At 37.5% G+C, this 22,452-nt stretch overlaps 1 protein-coding gene across 1 annotated transcript in view; it reads left to right on the forward strand.

Annotated features, from left to right (window-relative positions):
* Positions 1 to 4,569: 4,569 nt before the first annotated feature.
* Positions 4,570 to 22,452, forward strand: part of si:dkey-16j16.4 (uncharacterized) — a 50,947-nt gene continuing 33,064 nt past the window's right edge. Inside the window, exon 1 of the mRNA XM_049463503.1 lies at positions 4,570 to 5,361. Within this exon, the coding sequence (XP_049319460.1) occupies positions 5,293 to 5,361 (69 nt within the window). The 5' untranslated portion in view covers positions 4,570 to 5,292. The remainder of the gene's footprint in view (positions 5,362 to 22,452) is intronic.

The raw sequence follows: 22,452 nt of genomic DNA on the forward strand, positions 1-22,452 counted from the left end.
CCCAATTAACAAGACCAATTACCCAATTGCCCCTTTCGCTAGTGATGCCCCAACACCAAGAGGGTAAAGACTAGCACACGCCTCCTCCGACACATGTGAAGTCAGACTCCACCTCTTTTAGAGCTGCTGCTGATGTAGCATTACTAAGCATCATCACAGCGCACTCGGAGAAAAACGCAGCGGCTCGGTTCTGATACATCAGCTCACAGATGCAGCCTTGTGCTGATCAACATTACCTTTTGGAGTGATGAGGGAAGAGAGCGCCATCTACTGTACCCACCCAGAGAGAGCAAGGCCAGTTTTGCTCTCTCAGGGCTCTGGCAAGCTGATGGCAAGCTACATGAACGGGATTCAAACCAGCAATCTCCCAATCATAGTAGCAGGGGCTTAGTCCACTGGAGTCAGTCATTTTTTATTTACTATATAACTTGAACACTCTAACTGTCTCTTACACTGTGTCACAACATATTGAAGAATGGACCAAAAGAAATTCTCCAGAATTTACCTGAAATAAACTCTTTTTACATTGACTTCCATTGGAAGTTAAGAAGGTCTTATCTCTCTGCTGTAAAGTGTCTGATTTGGAGATACATGTTTTTTACGGGACAGTGGCAATATGCCTTTTTTATGGCAACAGAAGGAATGTGAACCTCTTTAAAGTATGTATGCGCTCCAGTCATGTTTTCCAAAATCAATGAATATTTCTGCACTGAAAGAAATGTGGAGTAGGATTTACTTAAAAAATGTAGGAAAGTCTTTCCATGTAAAAACTTGTAAAGTATGCTACTTCAAATCTGTGTGTTTTTTGGGGGTAAATTATATGCCATGTATTAACACCTACAGAAATTAATACTACAATAAATACAATATTTGGCAGGTAAACATTACTAAAGGGTTTAAAAATTACAACAACTACTATTAAGTAAATAATACAAGCCATGGGAGAATGTAAGTCAAATCTAATTGAACACATGTGTTACAAAGTAACATTTACTGAAAAATGTGTAGGTAAATGAGAATTATGAATAAATATTACTTGAATATATGCTGTGTTAAATTTACTTATTTTTTAAATAAATCCTACTCCACATTTTTCAGTGTAGATTATTATTGTATATAGTACCTAAATACACTTAATTTTAGTTACAAAGTCTATAAAAAAAATAATATTTTTTTTACAGTGTGTGCTCAACCAAAGCCTAAAATTAATATGCACCAAAACTTGGTGAATAGACTTAATGGTGAATGATGGCAGTTTAAATCCAGTTTGATAGTGCTTGGGATATTTGATTGATGTGGTGTAAAGGATAACACCATTATCTGCCTATAAGCTACTGCACTTTGTAGGAGAATGGGGTTCAATTCCTGGTCTGGGTGACTATGCTGTGCTGTACCAAAAAGAGTCCTTAGGCAAGACTCCTTAAACTACATTGGCCAAATCTCTTGACTCGGACTCGACTAGTAAAATGTCTTGGTCTTGATTTGGACTCGGTTCTAGTGGTCTTGACTACAACACTATTGGACAGTTTATGACTGGTGGCTGGTAAACACTGTATGTACAGTAAATGAGTTGGTATTGATTTATACAATGAAAATTATACTTGGAAATAATATAATATTTGAATTTCTAATCTATCATCACTAAAGTTTACTCTGCTGTCTCTCTGAGACAACTAAAGACAACTGTAGTGTCTACAACATTAAAGTTCAGAGTAAAAGCAATAAGATATTCTCTGAATAAATGAGAATTTGTTTACACATTGTTGCAGTACAGTATATTTCATTCTTTTTTTTAAAGCAGAAAAGCAGAAAACTATAAATTAATTTAATGTAGACTCACACTGCCCTCCAGTGGTCAGGAAATATCTGTACAGTTAATTTTTCTCTTTACAGTGTTTTAATCCAGGCTTTTCAACTTCTCAACAAACCCAAGAGACCTTCAGCTGAACTGTCAAATTAACTCAGCCTGATAATTCACTGGAAGACTGACTTAGTGAAAACACTAAACAGTGGTAAAGGCCGCAGGACTTTAAAGTCTGGAAAGCTTTAATCAGATAGAGGGAATGATTAAAAACACTTGTGTAAGAGATTTGGGGCGTCTAACAGTCTGCTGTTGTATGAATGGGACATAGTCAGTATAAAAGAAGAACAATAAGTGCCACAGAACTGGAAAAGGATCAAAATCAACTATTATACAAGACATAACTAGTTTATTTATTCTAATATTTAATAAAACACAAATTTTCACAAATAGTCACTAAAAAACTTTAATAAATGAGCAGAAAATTAAGCAATAATACACTCGAGGTTCGTGCTATAACATGTAATATTGGCACTGCCACGTTATAGCATGAACCTCGAGTGTATTATTGTGACTATACCACAGTTCTATTATCACTGTTTTTTAAAAGAGTTAAAGAGGATGAGATTCCTATTTTCTTCCACCTTACATTCAGCTTAAAATACCCGATATTAACTAGAAAATACATATCTAAGCTTTAATTTTAATAATAACAACTCTTAACCTGATACTGGTGGCTGATAATGTGTGTAAAATTATGTATTTTGAATCGCTGGGCTTTTTTTTTGCGGGCCGCGTCTTTTTCTGCGCCGCCTATTGGAGACATGGTTTTTCTGCCCTCTGCCTATGGGATCCAGCGGCTCCCAGTGGTGTACAATGGCATCGCATTTCCTTTGTATTTGGTTTGTAAGTGCTGCATCGTTGCTAGGTTACCTGTATGTAGCGGAGTGATACATGGAGAGCTTCAGTTACAGTGCATTGCCAGCTGATAACGGCACTCATAAAACTCCTCTCAGCCAATCACATTGCAGGGTCGGAACTAACTGTTAACCAAATGTTAAACAACAAACTTGAGCCTGATTGTTTGATTCCCAAGATCAATCCTGTTCCATCCTAAATGCTGCAGCACTTATATTCAGCTACTGCACCATTTAAGGATTTTAAATTATTACAGATATACAAATTAACTGTAATATAATTGGTATACACTCGACCTGAGTGTGCCATTCAAAATGTTTTACCACCACTCCCAGCTAACACATTTTTATTTTAACTGTCTGACTGTAATATTTAGTCAGAAACTGCACTCTGCTAAATTAGGCCTGGTGTTATGTGGGTGTTCATATGTAGTGATTTAAATTAATGATGCACATAACAAGCCTAACCGCTTTGTTTTTAATATCACTGTAATAAAGGGTCTGTAACAAACAGTGTGGCTTAAAGAAACCACACACTAAAAACTATGCTATTATTTATTCACTGTATTCTGGCAGCCATTACAAACACTTTTCACAAAGCACAAAGTGCTTTTTTAAAATAATTTTATTTCTATTTTTTTCCAATTTTCATGGCCAATTAACCAACTCACTCATTAGGACTCCCCTACCACTAGTGATGCCCCAACACCAGCAGGAAGTCAGACTCCGCCTCTTTTTAAACTGCTGCTGATGCAGCATTACCGAGTAGCATCACAGCACTTGGAGGAAAGCACAGCGACTCGCAGCTCACAGACGCCTTGTGCTGATCGACATCACCCTTTTAAGTGATGTGGAAAAAGAGCGTCATCTACCCACCCAGAGAGAGCAATTGGGCTCCAGTAGCCATTGGCAAGCTGCATAACTGGGATTCGAATTAGTGTTCTCCTGATCATAGTGAGCCTGCTGAACCACTCAGAGCCTAATAAGTGATTTTTATATTTGCTTAGGCTGTATTTGTCTGATATTAAAATTTGTGACAGAAATACAAAAACAAAAGAAAGCTTTAAGGGGGGGAATACTTTTTCACTCCACTGTATGAGGCATTTTGAGTTTTTTTCAAGTTTTTTTAAAAAGCAAACACACTTGCTATCTCAAAATAATGACTTAGTATCACTAAGTATCTCAAAATAAAGACTAAGTATCTCAAAACAATGAATTGCTATCTCAAAATAATGACTAAGTATCTGCAAATAATGACTTAGTTTCCCAAAATAATGACTTAGTATCTCAAAATAATGACTTAGTATCTCAAATTAATGACTTGTTATCTCGAAATAATGACTTGCTATATCAAAATAATGACTAAGTATCTCAAATAATGACTTTGTATCTAAAAACAATAGCTTGATATCTCAAAATAATAGACAGATATATACTTTATTTATCCCGGAGGAAACTTAGTAAAGTCTTAGAATCTGACTTAGTTTCTCAAAATAATGATTAGTATCTCACAAAATGACTAAGTATCTCAAAGTAATTACTTAGTATCTCACAATAATGACTTAGTACTTCAAAATAATAAAATAGCAGTTATTTAATAATAATAAAAGAAATGGTGTATTATTTTTTTTTTTCTTAATTTTAAATGGCGGGAATGTATGGGAATGGGCTTCCATAAAACTGTGTTTTTGGAAAAAATGTACAGCAGTGTTTATGACTGGAGCTCCACCTGCTCTCCTCCCATGTGTTCCCTTTAAGAAGCCCTAGCCCCGCCCCTTTCCAGAGCAGCATGACATCACCGAGCGGAGTAGCCAATGGGAAGGCAGCATACTCAGCGCTGGAGAAAAACAGCCAGGAGCGTGTGTGTTTCTCCTGTAAGCAGCATGCAGTGTGTGTGTGTGTGAGTGTGAGTACAGAGTGAGTGTGTGAGTGCGTGCGTGAGTGAGTGAGTGTGTGATGTGTGTGAGTGTGTGTGAGTGTGTGTGTGAGTGAGAGAGGGAGGGAGCAGCAGAAAGAAGAAAATTAGTGTTTTATAGGAGCTTTAGGAGCTTTTGGAGGAGAGGAGTTCAGCTGGGTTAGGCTTTGTTAGGTTGGTACACACACACACACATTAGGATACTACACACACTAAGATACACACACACACCCACCCACCCACACACACACACACACACACACACACACACACACACACACACACACACACACACACACAGTGTCCAGGTCATGTTGTGTTCTTTAGGAAAGTTTTCCCTTTGCTAGTTTTGCTCCAGCACTGTGTTGTTGAGTATAGAGCTGGGCAGAGCTGCTGTGTTTGGAGCAGTTTTGAAGTTTTCTGATGGAGCTTGTGGTTTTGGTTGCTGGTGAAAGCAGGCTAGATCTGCTGCTGCTGCTTCTGCTGAGCTCTGACTGCCTTTCCTGGACCCCTCCAGAGCACACACTGTAAGTGGGAGCTGATTGACTTTATAGATTAGCCAGATGTCTGGTGAGCTAAGCCAGATATGAATGTGTAGATAGAGTTTTGGAGGAATCAGACTAAAGAAGCCTCACTGAAGAAGACTCATCCTGGTCAGGATGCTGAAGACCCTCACTAAAAAGCTCAGAAGACATTCCCTCAATGAAATCCATCCTTTTCAACTGAAGGTGAGTGCATTTTAAGTGAATTCATTAATAAATGTCTGTATTTTTGTTTGTTTAATAGGTTAATGCATTGTTGTGATATATATAGAGTTATATAGAATAGAGTCTGAGTGCTATTTTGAGGTTTGAGATACTTTGTAATGGATAAAAGTTGTTTTAAAGTTGAGATATAAGTTATATCATAACTTTATCCCACTTTATAATAACTGTGTACTTACAAGTTAAAAATCCATATAATAACATGTAGTTATGTATTAACAATTCATATAATAACATGTAACATGTAGTTATGTATTAACAATCCATATAATAACATGTAACATGTAGTTATGTATTAACAATCCATATAATAACATGTAACATGCAGTTATATATTAATAATCAATATAATAAGAGTGTCCGAGTGTCTCGTTTTACAATAAGTGTTGTTAATACATGTTAACAATTCATATAATAACATGTAACATGCAGTTATGTATTACTAATCCATATAATAACATGTAACATCTAGTTATTTAATAACAATCCATATAATAACATGTAACATGTAGTTACACATTAACAATCCATATAATAACATGCAGTTACTTGTTAACAATTCATATAACAACAGTTTCAGAGTACATTTTGGCCTCGCTTCATAATAAGTGTAACTAATACATGTTAACAATCCATATGATAACATTGAACATGTAGTTATGTATTAACAATACACATAATAACATTTAACATGTAATTATGGATTAACAATACACATAATAACATGCAACATGTAGTTACACGTTAACAATCCATATAATAACAGTGTCTGAATAAATTTCATTATCACTTTATAATAAGTGTCACTAATAACTGTTTAGTTATTAACAATCCATATTTGCAATCCATATTATAACGTGTAACACGTCATTAAATGTTAACAATACGTACAATAACATGTACTATGTGGTTATATATTAACAATCCACATAATAACATGTACCATGTAGTTACATGTTAACAATCCATATAATAACAGTGTCAGAATAAATTCCAGACTTACTTTAAAATAAGTGTCTCTAATAACTGTGTAGTGAAGTGTACTTTACCAGTAGTTACATTGTACTGTGTAATTACACAATTATTAGAGACATTTATTTCTATAATATATGACCTATATATTTCTAAGTCTCTACATAAAAATTAGGTAGTGATAGTCGCTGTAAATAATATATATTGACAAACAAGCAGTGTTATACAGTCTTTTATAGTATTTTTTATTTATTTTAGTCTTTAGAAATCACTGTTCTGATCAGATGTAAGGTGGACTTTTATTTTATTCAGTGTTCATAAATATGATTGTGTTTTAGATGGTAAATGTTTTACTGTTATTTAAATGTAAATTGCGACATATTATATATTGCTATTTGATTGCCAGTGTCTACCGAAACTCTGCAAGTTTAAGCTAAATCTGGGGTTTAACTGGTATTTTGGTCAGATCATTACTACAGCTACTAAATACCATCTATACCATCTAGTCCAAAACGAAGGACCTTCTTTTTGTATTTACTTTCAGCAAAGAGAATGTTCTCATGTGGTTTGTTGTGACGCATTCTTGTGAATTTTGATTCCCTAAACCCATGAAAAATGCTGCAAGTTATCTTAGCTGATTCAGTCCATAGCAATCCAACTAAAGGTGTGAAAACGCCATTATTAATTGTAGTTATTACACCAATCTACCATGATATTAAAACCACTTAAGGGTCAAGTGGCTATCTTGGCACCTGCAAAGAGTTGAGATATACATCTCAGACAGCAGTTGCACAGGCCGGGTTAGGCAAGCTGTCACTGTTGGAAGGCCCTCAACCCTCACTGCTCTTCAGGACCCCCATTGCCCGGTGTGTGTGTGTGTGTTACTGCACATATAGGTTAAATTTCATGATGAATATGGTTGTTTTGTCTTGAAGTTGATGTGTTAGAAAATATAGACGATAAACCAAGTACAGGGTTATGGTAGTCCAAGGCTCATTGATGTGATCCATTGAGGCCTAGCTTGCAACTTAGAGCAGTGGTTCTCAAACTGGGAGCTGTAATGCAATCCAATGGCGTGTCTAAAAACAGTAGAGGTTGTATCTCTTCTATATATGATGTTCAGCTATGTCTGTTGACTTGATAAAAAACACAGAAAAACGTAAAACGCAAAACGCAAAGCCTTCAGTTTTCTGAGTGTACCCTGGTTATGGTGGAGGGTTGGTGGACTACATTGGCACTTACCATCCACCAAGGGGGCCTACAACTAAAAATGTTTAAGAACTGCTGATTTAGAGTACAAAAAAATATCTGCTGCTAATTGCAGCAAGTCTTGTGGTGTCAGCATGAATATTAGGCAGGCAGTTTTAATGCTATGGCTAATTGGTACATATGGTAAATAATTATTGAATTGATTTATCTGTTAAATCCATCCATTGGTCCAACATATGTGCTGCTTCTGAATTTATTGTTCTTCTTTCCCTATGAAGTGTTAAAGCTTCATATCTGCTTAATTACGATTAGTATTAATAGGTTTACCAAGGGAAACACATGTCATGTCATATGTCGTTCATTTAATTCTTTTAATTAAAGTGTCTATTTGAACCATACGAAAATTAACCCAAATAATAGTCATGATTCTATTGTTTTTACATGATCATCACTGTAGGTTTTAGTTGACTATCAGAATATCTGCTGCATCATTGCATTAGCTTGAACAACTCAGTGTTTGCTCATCTCTGGTACTTTCCACTCTTAGCACACTTTCATTTTCTTGGCTGACCAAACACTGGTGTGGCTTCCAGTTTCCTTTTTCAACCAGAAGTCTTGCATTCTTGGGTCATTAATGACGTTCGTCAAGGTTAGGCCTTTTGCGGCACCAATTGATATAGTGGTAGTTGCCAGTAGAAAGACTATGATTTTTCATGTCGTTTTTGTATTTATCAAATGACAGGTAATAAATAATGGTAATATCCAAATGCAGACAATTCTGGTTCTAATTCAGCCCAGTTTAGGCCTTTATGGCTCAGTTACGGCAATGTTATGGCTGTAACACATTTATACTTCACCCAGCCTATGCATGAAAGCACTTACTTCATAGGTGATGGAACAGAGCCAGAGTTTACAGCAGCTGGGCCAGTTTTGGGCCAAAATAGGACTATTATAAAAGCATTTCACATGGTGACATGTGGGCCAAAACATTTCACGTAGTTACATGTGAGCCAAAGACGTGTGTTTGGCCAACATTTATACTTTCATCCAGCTGTAAAGTCAATAATGGCATTGACTTTAACTCAGTCTGGCAACCAAATACAGACAAAGTTGACTGCAGTCGGGACAGTTCTGGGCCAAAACAGAAACTAACTTACAAACATTTCACATTGGTATAAGTGGGTCATAAGTGGGAGTTCAAATGCCACAGAGGACGTAAGTCTCTAAATCATGAAAAAGTTATAGCAGTGCCAAATGTATAATGGGCCAAAACTGACTAGGCATCAGAATAGAGGCACTGTTGACTGCAGTTAGGCCAAGTTTGGTCCAAATCAGAACTAAATGCTATAAAGCATTGTAACCCTTTCAGAAATATATAAAAATGCTACGAAGACTTTTGTGTCTTCTTTCCTCTAATATTCTAAAGAGAAATCTGTTTAACTATTAGATCCAATGAACTAAAACATTTAATTGCTTTTTTAATGTCCATTGCATTGGATGCCAGTGTATAACATTTTACTTTTAGATTTAATTTAGACTATTTTGCTTCACAAATCATCCATATACAGTAACATTTACATGATAAAGTGTTCTAAACCACATAAAAATAGTCAAAAGTAGCTCTTACTTAGAGCCTCGTTGGCTCTACACTCTAAAAAACAGAGGTACGATATGAGTACTTTTTTGTACTCAAAGGTACACTCTTTATAATTGTACCCTCAAAGGAACAATATTGGTCTTTACAGGGTCAGATTTGTTCCCTCTGAAGTACAAAGTCATTTCTAACAGCAATAAGTACAAATTTGTACCATTTAACCAGCCAAAAGGTACATTCAGTATCCTGTATCACTGTACTTATAAACAATATATATTTTAATTGCACATTTTTTATTTAAAAGCCAGACAATTTTGGATCATCAAGTTTTTGAGCCATGTTTAGTTGATGATGATGTTTATAATTTTTATAATCTTTACTGCCACAAAAACCATGGGTACAAAAAAGGACTTTCACTGAAAGGTACTTTTTTGTACCTCAATATAAGGTACAGCCCCAGCGACAAGCTTTGTACTCTTTTAAGTACAAATCTGTACTTACATTTCTTAGTGTGTAGTGCTGCCATGCACTAATGTCTGAATTGCTGTCTTTTTCTGATGCAGTAGGCAAAAAAAATAAGCGGATGTAACTTTTTCATTGGCTGGTTAATGTTCTATTCCGATGGACAATAGGCTTTTTTTAATTAGCGTTATGTGCAACAAAACATTAAAAAGAAAACACATGCTGTCCATTGTAATTGACTCAGGGACTGAAAGGGTTCAATTATTACATGTGGACCAAATTCAGATACTGAAGTTTAACCTTAAATATCTTTGAATATGGCTCAGTTAAAGAGGAAGGCCGTATTATTTTGTTTCTAAACTGAAAGCAGAAACATTTCTGAGTGAAAAATAAAATATTGTGTTTAATGGTACCAGTTTCCTGGAATGACCATCCCTGCTAAGCCTAATACATATTCATTCTAAAAACTGGGGTGTCGGGTCACTTTTCGCGGGAGTTCTTCTTCTGCCCATGTCACGCGTCTTTACGTACTTACATCACACGTACAGCCTCTAAAGGAGGATCAGGATCAGTTTTACTGAACGCGAGCGACTGGTGGAGCAATGGAGACTTCAGAAGGGGAAACTCAGACCTCAGTAGCTCATTCACTCATAGTAAAAGCAAAGAAACGAAGAAGTGAGTTTTCTGACTGAGCGCGCTCTCTCTCTCCCTCTCTCTCTCTGACTGAACGTAACCTGGAATCGGATTCATCCGCTCTGAAAGGAGACCGCATCACACCCACCCAGTTTAATATGATTCTTCTGATACTTACAAACAGAAGCTTTAATGAATTTTGGACCAAACTGGCCTAGCAAATTGGCCTTAAAGTGGGTGTCAGATGGATTGGAGAAACTGTTTCTGAACTTTTGCATGCATTTAACATTCCTTAATCCACAGGGTCATGTGTTTACCCAGAATATGTCATAGATTCATTAAAGCAGCACTAGGTAGGATTTCCTTGATTTTTGATCTTTTTAAAGGAGTAAAATTACAGCTTGAAACTCACTGCAGCGCTCCATTGAGGTGTAATAGGAGGAATAGCGTTGCTCTCGCGTCTGTGCCGGAGCTCCTCTGAGCTCAAACCAGACTCAGTAAGTTTTCCAAGACGGCCGCGACCAACGCTCGCGAGAACTGCGACCTGCTTTCCGACCTTTAGTTCTAACAGTTCTACAAGGACAACAAGTTTATTCTTTACAAGCTAACATACAGACACTCTGGCAGAAGCTGGAAAGAGACCGAATATGTCTGCGAAAGCCAGAAAACAAGAAAGAGAAACTAATCCACCTGAAACATTTATTACACTCTACAACTGTAGGGGGAGCCCACGAGCACAAAATCTCAATCCTACCTAGTGGAGCTTTAACTACCACCCACAAATTTACTTCACATTCAATGCTGGAGGCCTCGCATGCATACTGTATCTTGAAAGTCTGTGTAGCTTTCTTTAGCTTTCATTGGTTATGGTAAACGTTATAGGATACGGTACTAATTACTGTCCCATGACTTTTTTAAATCTAAGAACAGTATACTGAGACTGACATGGAATTCCCACGCATGTTGTTGTATGCAACATAAAATATGTACCTGCATGGTTGCAGAGGGCTGATCGAAGCATGATAAGGGAGTAATTCTTATCGTCTTTATTAGGTCTGTGGTAATTTGCCAGAAAATGAGTTTGTTGACTTGAAAGGTTACTTGATGAATATCTTCGTCTGAATATATGGCATTAATGTGGAAAAAAAAAATTCCCTACAGTAGATTCCTGCTCTGATGTTTACTCCCCAGCACAGATGTGTATATAATCCACAAACATTCAGTGATCAAGCTCTCAGACCAGATGCTGCTTTCTTTTAATTCCCAATGAAAACGTAAAATGAATCCAATTAGGCAGCTTAATGAAAGCCCAAGAAAAAAGCTCAAACTGTGGTTTTCTTCACTGCTTTTGCTTATAAAACCCATGCATGGTCATATTTGCCAATCAAGAGTTTAGAGCTAATTACAAATGTGTGTACGAGCAGTTGGTCAGACCACAGCTCTGAGCTGGGCTTCCTGTAGCCTAATCAGGCTAGCTTTAGATTTGTCGTCAGCCGTGAACGTGTGAAGGAAGCGTTGGATTGTGATTGTGTTTGAGTGTTGGATCTATTAATGCTGCAGTATTAGATTCAGAAAGAGGCTCATTAACCTTTATTTTTTTGCTAATTACAGAAAAGTATGGCTCTTTATAAGCTTTATTACTTACAGTATTTATTGCTTTAGTCTATGCTTAGTGTCTCTGGACTGATCAGATGATTTGTCTTTTGTAGAGTTAAGGTATTGGTGTAGGCTAATGGCTACGGCTAATAACAAACAAAGGACATGTACTGTATACGCTAAGCTACAGCTAAGCTAAGATTAGTTACTAGGCAAAAGCTGAATGTAAAGAAGAAGTAAAACAATTAGTTAGAAAATGACCCCAGATAGGTCAGAACTCTACTAGAACAGTTCCTCAGCAGATTCTACAGTATTTTTACAGGCTATTAATGGAGAATAATTTGAGTTTTAAGCTCTGTACACTTCAACATGGTTTAAATGGGTTTATAGAGGCTAAGATACTTGCCCTCTCCATGGTGAAGACCATGCATTGGCCTTCAGATGCTAATTTCTCATGCTGTGCTTATTATCCTGAACTTCTGAACAATGTGTTTTGTAATTCTTGGAGAGAATTCTTGAGAGAATTATATCCTGATGATAACGATTTAAATACAACTTATCGTTCAGCCCTCAGTGCAGGCTACCCCTTCCTGAAGGCTGTTATTGCTGTTCCAGTGGACACATGCCCTGCTTCAAGCTTGACCTCTTAGCTTACACTGATAAATACAATTATGTTAATTGGAGTCCAGGCTCATGCCAGGAATGGCCTTGGTGTTTGTAGAGGAGGACTGCTGACTGAGGCCATGCATCATTGTGTGTGTGTAAGTGCTTATGTTTGTGTGTGTATGTGTGTGTGTGTGGAGGACATGGTCCAGTGGACATGAATGAAATCCCTGGCCCTGAGTAGTTCTGTAATCATAATCTCCAGGAGCACTGGGTGCATGGATATTACACATGCGCCGCCATGATCACATACGTGTGCCAACGTTAACCACGGCGTCAAATAGGAAAATGCTGAATCGGCTGAAACGTGGATGAATGGAATTAAAAACACGTTCCATTACAGACTTCCCATAAACACTTGCTCGCTCACTGTCTTTCCCGGCCATGTGCTTCAGCATGAAGCCTGTTCTTGCTTTTGCTTTCCACCATTCCCCCTTCAAAGCAAGCGGCCCTGAGGCCTGTTGTGTTTGTGTGGGCTCTGACCATTGTTTATGTGTAACTTCCTGTGTTTGAGCAGGACAGTGTACTGCAATCTTTACCAAGAAAGCCGGTTTTAATGGGTTTATGCCTCTGTGCAGGCAGGAGGGCTGAGTCTGGAACTGCCCTTGCAACTTACTGACTTGTTAAAGGTTAAACCTTACCAAAGGCAATGTTTTTTTTGTTATTCCTGGAAAGAGGAAAGAGAGCCCTTATTGGTAATTTAGGGAGTTTTCACACTTTCATTGGGACAGCTGGTACGTTTCGTTTGGTCAGGTGTGAAAGCTATTTTTGAGTCTGAGTATTGTCTAAAGAAACCTACCTCTGTGGTCCAGGGTTCACCCTGAGTACTCTGGTGCAGTCCACTGCGTGAAAGAGTGGAAGCTATCTGCTCCCTGTGCTGCATATAGGGTTGCGTGATTGGTTCATTTTGTCACAAGAGTTCCTGCCTGTGCAATGAAATGTTGTGACTCTATAAATCATTGCTGTTTGCCGTTTGAGAGTTTGTGTTCAAGTTAAATAATGGAAAGCAATAAACAAAATAACCTAGCCCCTACTATTTTGCAAAAATGCAATGGAATTCCAAATTTGGGTTTTTCCTATAGGTTTTTGCATAGAACTAAACCATCGTTAACTAGTTGCTCCCTAAAACAGACACAGAATTGGTACTGAGTGTGTATAATACTTATGTATTATGGAAAAATAAGAATGTTTTATATATTGTCACGGTATACAGTATGTTGGGAAGGGACACATAGCCAAATATATGGATATGCTCAAAATGCCCTACTCCAAATATATTCAAAATGTATCGTCATGTCACAGAGTACAGGTGTAAAAAAATATGAGTAAAAAAAAAACTTGGGTGCAGGTTCCCACTAGTATGCAGAGAACAATATTTACAACAAAGTAGAATAATAAAATAAAATAGAAATATACACAATACACACAATAACAATACTCACATTAACTTAACACTAAAGACATATAGACATGGTATTGCACATATATACATTAAATATGACTGAATAAATATAAATATATTGATGTAACTGAGAAAAAAGTCTCTGAAAAGACTCTAAAAATTCAATATATTCTTTTGCACTAGAATAGTTATTGTGGAAATACATACAGTATTTTACTAAAAGGAAAAGGTTAAAGTAACTAAAAGGTAAAAACAAGACATTTCTGAGTAAATTAATCAACCATCTTGGCCAAATTTGGTCTTGTCCATGTGCAGCTGCTGTCTTTATATTTTGTTTTAATTGGTTTGAAATCCAACAAGAATTCTAGGTAGTGTTATCTATACAACTACATTTACATTCCCCCAAAATGTTCAACTTCAACTTGATCGCCCGATATTCAACTCCAGGTCAGCCTTGTCTTAGAGAGAATGAAAAAATGCATTTAAACAGCTAAGAATGTTTTTACCTCAAACAGGTTCATGATAATGTAGAAGCTGCTGTACGGGCTTCGGTTAAAGTGTCATGAAACATGAATAACTGGCAGCGCTTCACGCTCAAAATGAGTGTGTTCATTGTGCAGTGAATCATAGGCCTAAATCCTACTGGCACGCAACAAGCAATTTATGAAATGTTTGCTTTTACACGCGCCAAGAGGAAAAGGACAGGAAATTCTAGCCAAGCATCATTTGCATGGTGTCCAAGGACTTAATCTAAAAGTTAGCTCAGAGTATTTGCAGAGAGCAGTCAAAGGAGCTGTGTGCAATTGCAGAGACAGGCTTGTTGAAGGGCTGTGACTACAGTGACTTAATGTAGAGACGTCTTAATTAAGCCAATAATCTACTCAAATGTTTAAATATGATTTAGGCTTTTAGAGTCTAGACAGAGTAGTGACGAAGCAGCCATTTTTTTCCAGGTGCCACAGAATGTTTTTATTCAGTATTTTCTTTAATGGATAAATAAAAGGTATGTAACATCACTTATCATTTCCACAAGCCAGTTTATCGCTCTGTTATTTTTACGTCAGAATTAAATAAAAAGTGATAATTTTCCCTTTGTAGAAGCTTTATAGAAAAAATAAATAAAAGACATGCTCCATTTTGACTGGCAGGTTCATGACACTTGTCCTTGTGTCTTTGTGTCCTTGATGCCTGCAAATTATAAACAATATTCTAGAAATTATGCGATCCTTGGAAATACCCAAACAATTGGGTTGGATGTCTTGGGGGTGTTTCCTCCTCTCAGTCCTTCTGCCTTCTCTAGTTGGCCTAGCTTTTTAGCCATTTCTCATTTTTTCTGCAGAATACTGGCAGCACTGCTTCCTCCGATCAGCTCTTATCCCTTTTCTAGTTGACTTAGCATTAGCTTTTAGCCTTTTTCAGCCATTTCTCTGATTTCCTGCAGAACACTGTCTGCACTGGTTCCTCCGATCAGCTCTTATTCCTTCTCTAGTTGGCTTAGAATTAGCTTTTAGCTTTTTAGCCATTTCTCTTTTTTTCTGCAGAATACTGGCTGCACTGGTTCCTCCGATCAGCTCTTATCCATTTTCTAGTTGGCTTAGCATTATTTTTTAGCCTTTTTAGCCATTTCTCTGTTTTCTGCAGAATAATTGCAGAATTGCTTCCTCCGATCAGCTCTTATCCTTTTTCTAGTTGACTTAGCATTAGCTTTTAGTCTTTTTGGCCATTTATCTAGCTTCCTGCTAAATACTGGCAGCACTGCTTCCTCCAATCAGCTCTTATCCTTTCTCTAGTTGGCCTAGCATTAGCTTTTAACCTTTTTAGCCATTTCTCTGGTTTTCTGCAGAATACTGGCTGCATTGGTTCCTCTGTTCCTTTCTCTGGTTGGCTTAGCATTAGTTTTTAGCCTTTTTAGCCATTTATCTAGCTTCCTGCAAAATACTGGCAGCACTGCTTCCTCTGATCAGCTCCTATCCCTTCTCTAGTTGGCCTAGCATTAGCTTTTAGTCTTTTTAGCGATTTCTTTGGTTTCCTGCAGAATACTGACAGCAGGGCTTCCCCTGATCAGCTCCTATCCTTTTCTAGTTGGCCTAGCATTAGCTTTTAGCCTTTTTAGTAATTTCTCTGGTTTCCTGCAAAAGATTGTCAGCAGTGCTAACATTGTCAGTGCTAACTACGATTAGCTCTTATCCCTTCCCTGTTAGCCTAGCAGTAGCTTTTAGCCTTTTTAGACATTTCTCTGGCTTCCTGCAAAAAACTGGCAGCACTGCTTCCTCCAATCAGCTCCTATCCTTTTCTAGTTGGCTTAGCATTAGTTTTTAGCCTTTTAAGCAATTTCTTTTGTTTTCTGCAAAATACTGGCAGCACTGCTTCCTCCTTATTATCATGTTAATCTTTCTATCTCCTCTGGTCAACCTAGCAGTAGCTTTTAGCCTGGTTTAACCATTTCCTCTAGTGTCCTGCAGCATACAAGTAGCAACATTCCCTCCTGTCAGCTGTTGTTCCTTCTCTGATAAGTCTAATGTTGGCATTTAACCTTTTTAGCAACTTTTCTAGCTTCTTACAGAATGATAGTAGCAGCTGTGTTTTCTTCTATCAGCCCTTCTCTAGCTCTAGCTAACATTATCTTTTAGCCTTTTTAGCCAATTCTCTGGCTTTCTGCAGAATGCTAGCAGCAGCTGAGTCTCCTGTGAAACCTTCTTCCTCTCTGGTTGGCCTAACATTAGCTTTTAGCATAATTTTTCTTTAGGCATGCTAGCAGCAGTGTTAGCTACACTAGCAGCCTTTTTTATTCTTTGACAAGTTTAGCATTAGCTTTTAGCCTTTTTAGCTATTTCTTCAGCTTTCTGCAGCGTAATAGCAATGCTTTTACACTTTAAATACACTCACTTCCATACTCCCCCCAAAGCAGTTGTTATGTACATTATAAGGTTTACGGTTTACTATATCCCAATGTACCAAGCTTTTATTTTTCAACTAAGCCAAGGTAATTATGTTTATTTCAATTAAAGGGTCTCTTAAAACTGTTGAGCTCTAATTAGGAGTTACAGTAAAATATAAGGAGACTGCCATAAACTGGAAAACATGGTGAACTGGTCTTTATTTATCTGATGGAGATTGAGAAGAAGGCATTGTCATCTTTGGAAAACAGATTTTTGAAAAGAAACTGAAACAAATCCAGGATTTCCAGACGTTTTGAGACTCCAGCTGTGGGAATATTGTGTGCGTGTTCCTGTGTTGTTCCTTAAAACTTTAAAGCCTCGCTCTGTTTACATCTAACTATATTTTTGCCATTTCCAGCCCCGAGCCACCACACATCATTACTCATGTCTGTTTTCACTGTGTTGTCGAACCAGAGCCTAGCGGTTTTCCACCATCAGGCAAACTGTCATTAGCATTCAGCCCTGCAGAGGCATGTCTAGCAGAGGCTGATGTTCAGAAAGAACTTTTGTTTAGCTGCAACATGCAGAAGAATAGCAGAAGGAAAAGAAAAACATGATTTGATATCAGATTGGTATGGACGGGTATTGATTCCAGGCCAAAATCAGCAGATAATTCTGTACTGGTCTGAAAAGAGCAGTGGAAAAATGATGATTCTGATCCAGCCTTTTGATAAATCTGTCCTGAAATTTGAGCATGAAAATGAGTGTACCGGTATATAAATAAGTGTGTATGGGCATGCATGCCTGTTTTCTTGTAAAAGTATTGGAGATACAGAAGCTTGTGGCTGTGATCACACTTAGTCATACACTCTCCCAACACACACACATGCTCACACACACACATACACTGATAATGATAGCAGCTCCACCTTCCATTCCAAACTGTTTAGCAGATGGCTCAGACCTCAGTAGAACTCATGTTTCTGACACACGTGTTCCAACCTAGTATGCAGCTCTCCCTCATCTATAACTTCGCTGTAGTATTCACCAGGGTTATCGGTTACATTTGTTAAAAATGTAAAGATACAGAGCTTTCAGGACTCAATCAATATTTGGTCGAATAAACCTGGTTTTTAATCAAAGTTTTCATTCATCTTAGCATGTTCTCCTCCACGAGTCTTACACACTGCTTTTGGATAACTTTATGCCTGCACTTCTGGTGTAAAACTTCAAGCAGTTCAGCTTGGTTTGATGGCTTGTGATCATCCATCTTCCTCTTCATTATATTCCAGAGGTTTTCAATTTGGTAAAATCAAAGATATTATAAATCAATTAATGTTACATCCTCATTTCATGTATCAACTGTTCCTTTGCAATATATCAAGTGTGTGGAATCTGCCATTTATCCCAACCAAATCTGACAAAGACAAGGGGGAATTTTGCTATGTTTATGAAAAATGTGGAAAATTTGAAAAATCCAATATGGCTGCCTTTTTGTTGGGAGGAGCTACTACAAGCAACGTGTTAAAACATGTTTAGACATGTTGAGACATGTTCCCACCAAAAGTGATGATGAGATGTTATGATATGATATTTGATATGAATGATAATTAAACACAAAGAATCTGATCTAAATGGTCAAAACTAAGTTTAATATCCAGAAATCTGATTTGAATCCACATACAAATAAGGCTTTAATGTGACTGGAGAAGTAAGTTAAAATAAAAAAAAGATAGAAAAAAATAAAAATACAAATAACATTCATTTGTTCTTTGAAACATCTCCAAATCTCTCCTCATAGAGTATTATTCAAAGTTTTTTTTTATTATATCAGCAGCAGCTGTTATGTTAAGTCAGACCTTAAGGATGTTAAATGAGGTGATCTGCTGATGGAATCGAACCAATCCACTTGGGTTCTGGCTAGGAGGGGCAACCAGGAGAAATATGAAATCTTGAAGCGTTCATCTTCAAACTGTAGCTCATAAGATCTCAACTTGAAAATTCTTGTTTATTTTAACTATTTATGTTTACTTGCATCTGTGGTAATGTGATCTGGATTTCATTGATATCGTATATAGTGTAAGAGTGCTTTTATATGTAGCTTGTTTGGTGAAATTGATAAAAAAATTTGATCTGACCGAAAAAGATAGTCTTGTTTTGATACAGCTAAAGCATGGCCTGATCAATTGCAGCATAAAAAAACACTTTTCAAAATAATTTGTAATTTTGGACCAATTACAGGTTGAGTTGAGGCAGGCTATTGTCAACCATTCAACAATTAAAGAAAAATAAGAAGAGGTGTTGTGCCGAAATCTGCTCGACACACAGCAGTGTGCATGTGTACCACAGATTACACTGGTGATGTCTGTATCTACTGTAACTGTAGATTATTAAGCCTTATTGTATCAATTCTATATGGGTTAAAGTATAAACAGAAATGAAAGGAATCTAATAAAGCTAATCTGTTAAGCTCATTCTAGTGCTGGATGTTCCTGCACTAGAAGAAATTCGGACTCTGGTAGTGAAGCAGAATTTGGCACAGTACTTGGAAAGGCAACTTGCCAAACTGACAATATGCTCACGTCAATGCCAAGAATGGGGAGATGCATGTAGGTGATGATGACAGAACACACTTTAGTGCTTTAGTGTGCTTTAGTTGCTAAATTGCAATGTGTGTCCAAAACCAATTGAACTTCTGTAAATGTACACAGAACTGGATAATCTCCTTGAAAAACCTTGATTTATTCATGAAAAACACCACTCCCGATTCCCATTACATCCAGCCAGTCTTAATTTTCACACAAACACACACATAAAACGGTTGACAGTCGAATTTCAGCAGTTTAAACTTATTATGTACCCTAAAATTAGCTATTTTTAGTTTATTTCAGAGTTTATTTCAGGCTAAATGGGATTTTTAAGTATACTATAAACCCTACTCAGCCTAGCTACGGTTGCTATGATCTAATGTGTGTTGTGAGCGTAACGTGGGGAGATCAGTGGTGTGTTTGGATGTGAGTGGTTGACGCGTGTTTGAGTATGAATGTCAGTAAAGCCGTGAACTTCCAAGCAGAGACTGACCCTTGACCATTGTCACATCAATAACTTGTTCTGTCCTCTGAACTGTTATCCCCTACACACACACACACACACACACACACACACACACACACTCACACACTCACACACACTTACACTCCTATCCCTGTAGCCTTTAATCCATGCCCGTCATCACTGGCCCTAATCTCCCTCCTTCTTAGATGAGAACAGCTACTCTGGCCACTCTGAAAACCCACTGGGCCATCAGGCCATTCATGGCAGCAGTGCAGCTGCCCTGCTTTTCCCAGCACACAGCTGCACTGGACGCATAATGCTGTAGAGCTTTGAGACAGATGGTTACCTTTAAAGACAATGTGAGAGCTCTGCAGTTCTGTTTACAGGCTGGTACACTGTAGTACACTGTAAAAAACAAAACTGTGCAGCAGCAGCATTAGCAGCATTAGCATTAGCTGCTATCATACCTGTCAAGTTTTAGATTTACAAATAAGGGATATTTTCATCCGTCCGCTTAAAGCAGTCCCACCAGCCCAACGAAGGTTCAGTATCCCTTTTCTTTAAAAAAAAAAAAAAATACATGTCTTTTTTGGCATAAATGTACTCTTTTATATGATTTTTTTTTTATTTAATACATTTTTAATTTAACAAAGGGTGCACAAATTCTGCAAAATGACTAAAAATTTGTCCTAAGGGGACTACACAATTAATATTTTTTAATTAATACTTCTTTCTTTTGATCACTCCACCCCTGATCAGTTCAGTTAATTTCAGTTAACCTCTCGACATTTCTAGTTAAGCTGAGTCACAAGCTGTAGTTTTTTTATTTTTAAAAGATTTAATCTGTGGGTTTTGATTCGGAGACGAGTATTTTTAACCAGCTATCAGAAAAATCTCATCACAGTTTCCATGATTAGCCTACCATTACCTTTCTTTAAGAAAAATCTCCGTATATCCATCAGCTGCTCCGACTAGCCGCCTGAACTCACAGCGGGGGGCGGGGGGTCTTCCCCACACTGACCCTCCTTTGCGCTCCGCAAAACCAGCAAGCTCAAGCTGATTGGCTGTTTCTCCTGAAAGGCGGGACTTTCTCCTTGAACCGGCACCACGATTGGTTAAGAGACACAGAGCGGTCAGTGCCATGTCTCCTCAATAATAAAGTTTTTAAAATTTTAATATAATACGGGAAATTTACGGGAAAATACTAATACGGGAGGAAGGCGGGAAAGTAGAGTAAAATACGGTAGTTTCCCGGCCAAAACGGGAGACTTGACAGGTATGGCTGCTATACCACAGCGTTAGCCAGGCTTAAATGTTGCCTGATAGTGCTAGACTGAGCATTAGCATTAGCTGCTAACCACAGCGCTAGCCAGGCTTAAATGCTGCCTGATAGACTGATGCTGGTGCTAGACTGAGTAATCCTGAGTGTTCTGGTAACCCAGCTAGCGATTTATCTCATGTAGCTTGTTTTAACATGGCAAATATGCAGAATACACTCCAATATACTCACCTCTGAATGGCGAAAGAGCTAGATCTGTGGTTAGCGGCTAATGCTAATGCTGCTGCACCCAGCCTTAGTGCTGGAGAAACTTCAGTAAAAAAACTCACCTCTATTGTGCAGTACTTTAGCAGTACTTTTTGAGTACTTTTGCTTCTTAATACCTGACAGGTAGAATTTAAACATAAGGTGCACTGGATTATAAGGCCATTTGTGGTACAATTAAAGGATTTAAAGTGCTCCTTATAGTCAGAAAAATATGGTATATATTTTTTTTACTATTGCAAGTTATTTCATTAATTAAGAAATATGAGCCTAAAAAGTGCATTTTATTTTTTTATATGTAAAAAAAAGAATGGTTGATATGTGTTTATTCACTGAAAGCACTCATTTGTTAATTTATTGTTGATGTAAATTAAATATATTTGAATTCTTGGAATGCATTACTCAGGTTAGTCAGTATCACAGCACATACTTGTACTGTAGATGTGTTATCTGTAACCTGGCAGGCCACATAGCAAAGACGTGTTTCCACTAAATGTGGAGAAAGCAGGCGATCCCAGGCAGGTGCTGCAGTAGAATAGTGTGAGCTGTGTGGGAGACTAAGCAAAGTAGTCAGGCTTTACTGCACAGAGTATGCAAATACAGCACGCATGGATGATACACACTGCCAACCAGGGTGTTTGCATCCTTATAGATGTACCTCGCCCACAATGCAATACAAACACTCTCAAAGAGCGCTTTCATTCTTCTTCACTTTCTTTCTATCTGTTTATACAAGAAGTTCTTAGAACAGGAAAACGTTTCTTCTTCCTCTTCTGCAAATACAATATAAAAAGAAAGAAAGAAAGAAAGAAAGAAAGACTGTTCTTAGTAGTCAGTGCAGGTGTGCAGACATTTCTGATCTGTTTGTGATAAAGTGTAAAGTGTAATATACTGTATTCACGATTATAAGCGGTAAAAAGCTTTTTTCTTTCTTTACTTAGCGCTATTTGGACAGGATTAGTTTCTCAGGAGGTCCTTTGGTAATTTTCCCTTTTATGGGGGGTTCTCTGTGATTTTATTCCCGTCCAGAACGACCATATATGTGTTT

This window comes from Astyanax mexicanus, chromosome 14 (assembly GCF_023375975.1).
Source record: "Astyanax mexicanus isolate ESR-SI-001 chromosome 14, AstMex3_surface, whole genome shotgun sequence".
Taxonomy (NCBI): domain Eukaryota; kingdom Metazoa; phylum Chordata; class Actinopteri; order Characiformes; family Acestrorhamphidae; genus Astyanax; species Astyanax mexicanus.